The sequence below is a fragment of the Mesoplodon bidens genome (genome assembly GCF_964165515.1).
Source record: "Mesoplodon bidens genome assembly, chromosome: 3".
NCBI classification, from domain to species: Eukaryota; Metazoa; Chordata; class Mammalia; order Artiodactyla; family Ziphiidae; genus Mesoplodon; species Mesoplodon bidens.
Genome location: NC_138178.1, coordinates 104,289,168 through 104,298,862, shown reverse-complemented (window position 1 = coordinate 104,298,862; position 9,695 = coordinate 104,289,168). Strand labels below are relative to the sequence as shown.

Sequence of the window (9,695 nt, the reverse complement as noted above, 5' to 3'; positions counted from 1 at the left end):
CGCGCGTCTCCTGTGTGAGGCTGGCAAAGGGATACTGAAAAAGTCTTCCTTCCGAAGGAAACAAATGGGGAGTAGTTGTAGGCGGTCTGGACAGTTCAGCAAACTGCTGTGAATTTCTTGGGGAATTCCAGGAGGAACATTGCCCAGTGGATCCCGAAGATCCGGCGCTCACAAGGCGAGGGTGGGAGGGGGTACCATTCACTGCATCGTAGCCCGGGGGGACATCTTCTCTGCCCCACGCAGCCAATAGCCACTCCGGTTGAGGCCCACGGAGCCAATAGCCGACTTCAACCGGGGCCCACGCAGCCAATGGCCGGCCCAGTCCGTTCCGCCGAGCCCGCCCACCTGCGTCCACCAATCAGGACTCGGGCCACTTGGCACCGCCCCTGGAGCCCGCCCCACCCATCCGCCCCGCCTCCAACTCGCTGAAGCAGGGCTGGGCTAGACGGGCGCGCTCTCGGGGGCGGGGGGGGGGCAGTCCCGGTCCCAGCCCTCCGCGCGGGTGGGCTCGGAGCAGGCCGCACCGGGCAGCAACCCCACTCTCACCCCGGAGGCCCCCTGCCCTTTCTCCCCCTTTCCCCCCGGCCCATGGTGCGAGGCTGGGAGCCGCCGCCCGGGCCGGACTGCGGTGAGTGATCCCCAGCCCCTTCGACTTCCCCTCCCAGCCCCTGTATGATCTCCGACCCCCGGAGCCCCATCCCCGCGCTGGGGGGAGGAGAATTCTAGGTTCGAAGTCGCCTGGTTCTCTCTCCTTTCTCCTCTGGACTTTTCGGTTCCCTGTTGTAACTGGGGGAGGGTGAGTGGGTGTGTAGGGAGGAGGGGAAGCCTGGGTAGGGACGCCCTTGGCGAGGGGAGGGTTTGAGATTCGCCTGCTTCCTGGGGCTCATCGCCCCAAGTGCAGGAACTTTTTGTTCTCTGACCCAGTTTGGAGCCTTCTAGACTGCCTGTGAAATGGAGGATAGGAGAAACGTTTCCTTCCCAGGCCTCCCCTCCTCCCCTCCATGACTACCTCCTAGCGACCTCAACACATGTACAGAAACCTGGTCTTATTCCTGGGGAGCAGTGGCCTTTGGGAATGCAAGGTTTAAGAGAAACTGCCCCTTCTGACCCCTACCCAGACATACTCAGAAAACCAACTAGGAAAGTGAGAACTTGAGTCCTCAGAGGTTCCTGGTGTTGCGTCCTAATCTGAGACTTCTAAACTGAAAGAAGACTCAAGCTGAGACCTATTTGGTAATGAGGGCCCAGATGTGATATTTTATCATATGAACCCCCTTCTCACCATACATTTGAAGCGCTTTTTATGATTAGGATAAGTAGGTGGCAGTAATTGAAAACAAAAAAAAAAACCCGAAAAAACAAAAAAGCCAGTTAAAGTTGGGAATTTTTTAAATGATGCATACATATCTTAAGAACTGTCATTAAAAGTACGTTCATTTCACCAATCTCTTCGGTTAGTGTCCAGGCGTTTTCTTTATGTAAGTATGCTGATTGGCAGTCCCAATTGTCTTTCTAGTATAAACTACATAAGTGAATCTCAAATCTGGCTGCACCCTGAGAACTTTTTAAAAACTACTTATGCCTGGGCCCCAGTCCAGGCTAATTAAGTCAGAATGAGGAGGTTGATGCCCTGGTTTAAGTTTCCCAGATAATTCTAATGTGCAGCCTGAGCCTGGAGCCACTGCCTCTCATCATCTGTGATTTCCACGTTTGGTTTCTTTAAAGTGGAGTGAGAATTTAAACACTTTTGAAGCAATCTGAGTGCAGAATACTTCTGAGTTTTTAAAATCCCCTGCCCCTCCAGTCTTTTACAGTTTTCTTGCCTACTCCCAAATCAAAAAAAATTTTTAATGTACACTCCTTTGTATTATGTCTTTCCAAAGCATTTGACTTTGTTTTCGTAGAAACAATTTTTTTCTTTTGGCCGCTCTGTGCAGCTTGCGAGATCTTACTTCCCCAACTAGGGATTGAACCTGGGCCCTCAGCAGTGAAAGCACGGAGTCCTAACTACTGGACTGCCAGGGAATTCCCAGAAACAATTCTTAATGCACTAATTTTTCATAGGTTTATGTGATGTTTCATTATTATATACAGAAAAACAATGAGCCTAAGCAGGTTTGGAATTACACACAACTGGCCTAAGCACATAGGGCAGCTGAAGGAAGCAGCTGACTTTGCCACACTAGAGTAGCCTACCAGTCTCTAGTTTCCAGTGCACTATGGGTATTGATAATGTAATCCAGTAGGGGTCAGTTAAGCCAGGCTTTTGGCCCAGTTGAATACCCCTCACTTCCACTCTCTCCAACTAATATCACCAATGCCTAGTAGCTTCTAGACTAATTCAAATTCTCTTGAGTCTTCCAAACATTCTTTCCATTCATTCATAAACTGTTTCTCTTTAAGCATTACCACCATTGCTTTTATTAAGTTGGGAGGACATAAGGCAGAGTTTCTTAACCAGGGCTTCTGGGCAATCAGCAAACCCCCCGAGATTATACTTTATGTAATGTATAAGTGTGAATGTTTATGGGGCAGGGGGGTGGTAAGTCATAACTTTCTGAGAGTTTATAACTTCTGATTTTCAAAGAGGTTCATGATCAAAAAAGTTGAGAAGCACATGAATTGAATATCACTAAAAGTCCTTTAAGGCCCTTGAAAACTATCACCAAAACACATTTCATTCAGAAACATACCTCAGTTCTCTGAATAAAGATTTAGGGAATTTAGCAGCCTCATATCTGGTCTCTCACTTGAACTGTTTCCTGCTTTTAACCATAAGCCTAGGCTTGAGGGTTTTTTGGCACCGTGCAGCATGCGGGATTAGTTCCCCCACCAGGGATCAAACCCATGCCCCTTGCAGTCCTGCAGTGGAAGTGCGGAGTCCTAACCACTGGACCACCAGGGAATTCCCAGCCTAGGTTCAAGTTCTGAAGACCTCTTTTTCCTAGGATTGTGTGAACACCTACACTGGAAGCTTAAGGCAGCCCATTCTTTTCTGCCTTTTGTTCAGGGGTATGGAAAGCCCAAAGGGAAATAGGGTGTTACCCTGACTGTATTTTTTATTAGTGATTTTAAGTAGCAGCGGGGCATATCTGGCATGGATACAAGTTTAGTAATAATTCAGAATTGATAATACCACCACCACCACCTCTGCCCAGAGGAGTCCTTATTTCTCCAGCTTTCCTTCCCTTTTTCTCCCTTCTCCAAATGAGGTACAAGGACATAAGACACTATAGTGTCTTCACTGTGGTTTTGATTACTGTAGGGTCTACCCTCTTTGTTATAGTTCTCATGAGCCACTCCCTGGATAGTTTTCTCCTATATCAAAGCCAGATTCTTCCAGGGAGGTACCAGCTCTACAGCTGTACCCTGATTTAAGCCACAATTCTGTATCAGGAAGTCTTCCACAACTTGTGTTTTGTGTCACTGGAAAACTGTAGATACATACAGTATACCAGATATGACCTTTGCATTACTGTATGTTATACTGAAATATCAAGCTGATAATGGGAATCTGATAGCAAACCACATGAATGAAAGTAAAATGCTTCCTGGTGGGCTTATAGCTGTGCCTGCCTTATTTCCTGTCTGGCAGTCTTCATCCTCACACTGGACTGCTTTATTCCTTATGCTACCTTTTCCTCGTATCTAAACTGTTACTGTGACCTTAAAAAACAGGACACAGACAAGGTTAAGTGGATGTCAAGTGCTGGAGCATCAGGTGTTCTCCAGCTTAGATTTGGTGGTGTTCCTGGTGGGCCACAATTTCCAAATGGTGGTCTAGTGCCTGGCTGTGCAAGCACTTCCTCACAGCCCCTCAGCTGTGTCTGGGATGGACCTGGAGGGTAAAGGTAGAGCTACCACACTGGCAATTCACCTAGTAATCAAAAAGAACTTATATCCAAATTATGGATTCAATTCTAAAGCAGTGATTTTGCTACTTTTTAAAAGTTTCAAAATCCTTTCTGGAATTATATCCAACTCCCCAAATATAAAAAGTACAAAATCAGGGGCTTCCCTGGTGGCGCAGTGGTTGAGAGTCCGCCTGCCGATGCAGGGGACACGGGTTCATGCCCCGGTCCGGGAAGATCCCACATACCGGAAGTGGCTGGGCCCGTGAGCCATGGCCGCTGAGCCTGTGCGTCCGGAGCCTGTGCTCCGCAACGGGAGAGGCCACAACAGTGAGAGGCCCGCGTACCGCAAAAAAAAAAAAAAGTACAAAATCAGAGACACCCTGGTTTCCTCCACTGCTCATTAGGATTAAGACTGCAATAACAGACTGAAACAGTCATTTTAAAGGATTCAGTCTTTGCCTCGCTTCCCCTGTTGTCTAAGAGGAGCATTACCTTATATCAGAATCAGCCCGTGAGGCTGAAGCAATGATAAAAGCTCTAATTTATTGAGCCTTTACTTTGGTCTAGGCATGACGTCAGTTGCATTTTTTGATTTAGTCATAAACTTGCAAGGTAGACACTGTTATGGCCTCCTTTTATTCTGATAGGGAAATAAAGCTTAGCGAGCACTCTAGGGAGTGGAGAAGCTGCGATTCACCTCAAATCTGCCTCACCCCAGACCTCCACCTCTAACAGCTCTAGGCCCCGCCTACACATGACATCTAGCACAAAGTAGGTGCTCTGTAAAAATATATGTAACTTTACATACATTCAACATTTTCTACACATGAGGAAACTGAGGCTCCTATAAGTTCAGTAGCTTTTGCCCAAGATCACATGGCTGGTGGCAGAATTGTGATTCAAACTGCAGGCTGGCCTTAATCATATTTTAACCCACTATGCCATGCTGCCTTCATTTACCCTTTTAAGGTTCTCTTCAAGCTGTACTGCCTTTAGGGTCTGCATGGCCTTCAGTTTGTTAAGATTTGCTTGTTAAAAGGGAACGGTGACACCCATTAGAATGCTTCCGAAGTTTTCTGTTCATCATATAAAATCCCCGATATTACACTGCACTATGTGTAACTTTCTGGACTTGAGATTTTTCTCAATTCATCATGTAGCATTTATATCGGAATCCTGTCCTATCCATAACATATCAGAAGTAATATTTATAAACTCAGATGGGATTCCTCTAAGAGTAAAGGATGACAGATGTTTTAAAGTCTCTAATGCTCACACAGGGAGCCGAGTTAAAATTTGGTCAACAGGGAACTCCCTGGCGGTCCAGTGGTTAGGACTCTGTGCTTCCATTGCAGGAGGCACGGGTTCCTCCCTGGTTGGGGAACTAAGATCCCAAAAGCCCCAGGCATGGCCAAAAAAACAAACAAACAAAAAATCGGTCAACAGAATTAATCTGGGAAATAGCTTGAGCAGGTTTCCAAGAATGAAGCGTAGTCAGAGGCTTTCCCTGCAGTCCCCACACCCACGATGACCCTGGGAGCCCTGGTGCTGCTGGGTAGCTTGCAGGACCCCGTTACAGTTTATAATGAGAGAGCCCACCTGGTTCTGAGAAGAAAGCTGGACTGAAAAGATAAGAGCTGAGGGCCTCCCGTCTTGTGCGGAGGGGCTGCTAAGGTCTGAGGGAGCTCTCTAGGCTCCCTGGAGAGAGACTCAGCAGTTGGAAGAGACAAAGGCTGGGGGGAGGGGAATAACCTTTGTTCTGAGGATGACAGGGGTAGGAAAGTTCCCCTCCCTCTACCCTAACCAGACCAAAACCGAGGGGGAGCAAGCCCCATTTATCCCAGATAGCTGACCTATCTTATCCTACTGAGAGTTAGAAAAAAAACCCATCAATCCCCTCCCCCTAACACTCGCCCACAAAGAAGGGAAAGAAAAGGGGGCTGGGCAGAGGGACTGCTATCCTACCTTCTAGATTTTCACACGTTGTATTCTTAACCTTTCCATATTCTAGAGAGAATCTAGAGATAACTCTAGAGATAATCTGTTAAGAGCTAAAGTGTTCTGGGATTACACCTCTTCTGGTTTTCTTGGTGAGTCTTAGTTTTGTCACTCTTGTTCCATTAACTTAGAGGGTGGAGTGAATTTGAATGGGAAAGATAAAGGCTATAAGGATGTTTTCCTTTTTAACCTCTGAAGTCAGATTTTGTTTTTGGTGACAACACTCACTAGTAGTCTTGTGACTTGGGATAATTTAGCCTCTATGGACTTTGGTTTTTTCATACTTACAAGGGAATTATAGCAGGCTCTGATGATTCACAAGGTTATGAAAATTAAATGAGAAATTGTTATGCACTTTAAAAGCAATCCAGCACAGTACACGTAGAAGTTGATTGTTTTGGAGTCCAACGTTTTGTTTGGTAGAAATTGAACAATGGGTTGAAAGAGGAGCCCCAGTGATCGAGCTGTTTCTCTTCTTATTACAGCTATCTCTGAAGGGCACAAATCAGAAAGCACCATGCCTCCTAATAAAGAGGCCAGCGGTCTTAATAGCTCCCCTGCGGGGCTCATCTGTCTCCCTCCAATCTCTGAGGAGCTACAACTTGTGTGGACCCAAGCAGCCCAGACCAGTGAGCTGGATGGCAATGAACACTTGCTACAAACCTTCAGCTACTTTCCCTATCCCAGTTTAGCAGACATTGCTCTTCTCTGCCTACGCTATGGGCTGCAGATGGAGAAAGTCAAGACTTGGTTTATGGCCCAGCGCCTCCGCTGTGGCATTAGCTGGTCATCCGAAGAAATTGAAGAGACTCGAGCCCGAGTGGTCTACCATCGGGACCAACTCCATTTCAAATCCCTTCTCTCTTTTACTCATCATGCAGGGCGGCCCCCAGAGGAGGTGCCTCCTTCTCCAGTGCCACCTCCAGAACAAGTTGGTCTTGGAATAGTTCCCCTGACTCTTAGTGAGCCCACCCAGATGAAAGGATTGAAGGTAGAGCCCTCAGAGCCCTCAGAGCCACTGAGTCACCAGAAAGCAAAGGAGCCCCCGATGGCACCTGGCAGTGGGGCATTCCCCCACCAATCACAATTTTGGCAGGATCTTCAAAGCAGTGGCCTCTCTAAGGAGCAGGCAGGCAAGGGTCCTGACCAGTCACACGGCCTAGGTACTGCTTCCTGGAACCACTCCACAGCTGTCCACCAGCCCCGTGCTCGGGATAAGCCCCCACCCGTCTCATTACTTGCCAGTAGTTGTAAGAAGGAGTCAGCATCTAATGTGACTCCTCCTTCCTCTACCTCTTCTTCCTCTTTCCAGGTACTGGCTAATGGAGCTACTGCCGCCTCTAAACCCCTCCAGCCGCTGGGCTGTATCCCACAGCCACTGTCACCCAATGAACAGGCACTACGCCCACAGCTGGAGCCAGCCTGGCCCCAGGGGCTAAGGCATAACTCAGCACCCGGTAGGGTTGGCCCTGCAGAGTACCTTTCCCCAGATATGCAACGCCAGCGAAAGACCAAGCGCAAAACCAAAGAGCAGCTGGCTATCCTCAAATCGTTTTTTTTACAGTGCCAGTGGGCACGGCGTGAGGATTACCATAAATTAGAGCAGATCACTGGCTTACCTCGGCCTGAGATTATTCAGTGGTTTGGTGACACACGCTATGCCTTGAAGCATGGGCAACTAAAATGGTTTCGGGACAACGCAGTACCTGGTGCCCCTAGTTTCCAGGATCCAGCAATTCCCACACCACCATCTTCAACCCGCTCCTTGAATGAATGGGCTGAGACACCACCTCTGCCGATCCCCCCACCCCCACCAGATATACGACCCTTGGAGAGGTACTGGGGAACCCACCAACAGCTACGGGAAAGTGATATCCCTCAACTGAGTCAGGCATCAAGGCTTAGCACCCAGCAGGTACTGGATTGGTTTGACTCTCGATTACCTGAGCCAGCTGAAGTGGTGGTTTGTCTAGATGAAGAGGAGGAAGAGGAGGAGGAAGAATTGCCAGAAGATGACGGGGATGAAGAGGAGGAGGAGGAAGAAGACGACGACGATGATGATGATGTGATCATCCAGGACTGAGGGGGCACTGGGGGAGGGGAGGTCTGTTACTAAAAGACGAACCAACTTAGTAACTGTTTAAACAAAGAAACCACATTTTTTTACTTACCTTGTGGCAAAGAACTGAAAAGCTTTGTGTTTTTGAGGGTGGGGGACAGCGGGATGTAGTAAGGGTGGACCGGGGAGGATGATCATGGAGGACAAAGCGAGCTGGGGATTGGATGGGCAGAAATCCAGGCCTCCAGCCTCAATGAGAAGAGTGCTATGGGTCTGGTCCAAACTATGGGGCCGGGAAAAGGCTCTTGCTCTCCTCGTATCAGCTGTTCTTTCCCCTTAGTGTACTACAGAGAGGCCAGGCTTTGGCCTACATCTATGGAGGACTAGAAAGGAGGAGTAAAGATTCCAGTACATCCCCCAGTCCCACCCCACCATTTTCCTTGGAGTATAAGGCTGCCTTGCACCCCTTCTTTTCTCTGTGAGCACAAGTCCACACATAATGCAGCCAAGAATCTCAGTACGTCCCAGTCAATCACAAATATTTCCTCTTCCTTATACCAGCTTGACTTTATATATTTTCCTGCTGCTTTATTGAGTCACACAGGGAGCAGAATGTTTTCATTTCTAATACTGGACCACTATGCCTTGTACCTTTTTATCTTTCCAAAACCCCCATTCTGTTCACTATTTGTCTCAGGGTAAATCTTCCCCCCGGAGCTTGTGAAAAAGTTTAATAATTGGGTGGAGAATAATTTAGACTGGATATTTATTGGAGGTGGGAATTAGGGGAGATGTCCTTTAAAAAAAAGTAGAATTAGAATTACTGAGGGGTAGAGAGGAGAGGGAATGGTTTCTACTGTTCAGAAGGACAGTGCAGGTAGGTTCCAGGTTTGGTTTTACAAACCTGACAGTCCCTCCTGCCTAGCTTGACAGAGACTGATTTTTTTTTTTCAGAGACTGATTTTTTTATCTTTTTGGTGTTGGTTTAATGTGTCCAGAAAAGAGACTTTCCCCTCACTTTATACAATCTGTCTTGGAGACAGAGGGACCATGGTCCTTAACTGAATTAATTGATGTTTTAGAATGGTTTTCATCAGTTGGGGTCAGATATAAAGGTATCAGTGGGTTAACCATCTAGAAATAAAAAAGTGGAAAGCCCCAAATTGCTAGAATAATAATAAAAAGGCCAAAAATAAAATTGTTTCTCTCACCTCCACTTTGCCACTTCTATGGTTTAGAGATAAATGGAGCCAAATCCATTAACTTTCTGATTTAGTGTGCTTTTTATTTATTTTTGAAGCGGCAGGATATACTGAGGTAAAGTAAAAGAACAAAAACTTGAAAAGTTAGTAGATCAATATCTATCACTAGGCAGACTTTTTTCTGCACCTGCTACAGCACAGGCTCTTGCTCAGAAGAGAGGGAGTTTAGAAATGCCTTTAAAATAAATTCAGTTTCAGAAAGGGTAGTGGGATCCTATTCAGCTACAAGGTCATTCCCAAGACCAAATTTATTTCTGGCAGATGCTATCTTTACATTTTTCCAATGTTTTTGCTTAAGGTATGCCTGCCAGTGGCCTACCCATTTAATCCCTCATTTCTACCCCTTAGTACCCAAAGAAGAATAAATGTTTGATCTCAGTGGTAGTGTTCTTTGCCCATTCCACCATTTGAGAGCTTGTAATACCAATAGAGTTGCAGTAGCAATAAAAGGACATCCTCTTTATTTCATTATCTGTGTACTTTAGTAAGCCTGTGTCTCCAACCATTACCAAACAGAAAGGA

The 9,695-nt window shown here is 46.8% G+C and overlaps 1 protein-coding gene across 2 annotated transcripts; it reads left to right on the top strand.

The window, feature by feature from the left end:
* The first annotated feature begins 434 nt into the window (after positions 1-434).
* Positions 435-9,646, top strand: HOMEZ (homeobox and leucine zipper encoding). Of its 2 annotated transcripts, none has more exons than XM_081227662.1 (2): positions 435-628; positions 6,338-9,645. In XM_081227662.1, the coding sequence occupies exons 1-2, from the start codon at positions 589-591 to the stop codon at positions 7,933-7,935; spliced, it is 1,638 nt and encodes a 545-aa protein (XP_081083788.1). In that variant the 5' UTR covers positions 435-588; the 3' UTR covers positions 7,936-9,645. The 2 variants fall into 2 exon arrangements, with proteins under 2 accessions (XP_081083788.1, XP_081083789.1); XM_081227663.1 differs by lacking the exon at positions 435-628 and adding an exon at positions 5,808-5,944 and having other exon boundaries at positions 6,338-9,646.
* The last annotated feature ends 49 nt before the right edge of the window (positions 9,647-9,695 follow it).

Excerpts from the sequence above, each read along its gene's own strand:
- HOMEZ (XM_081227662.1), top strand. The coding sequence starts at position 589 with ATGGTGCGAGGCTGGGAGCCGCCGCCCGGGCCGGACTGCG. Across the intron at positions 629-6,337 it reads GCCGCCCGGGCCGGACTGCG|CTATCTCTGAAGGGCACAAA; the intron begins GTGAGTGATCCC and ends TTCTTATTACAG.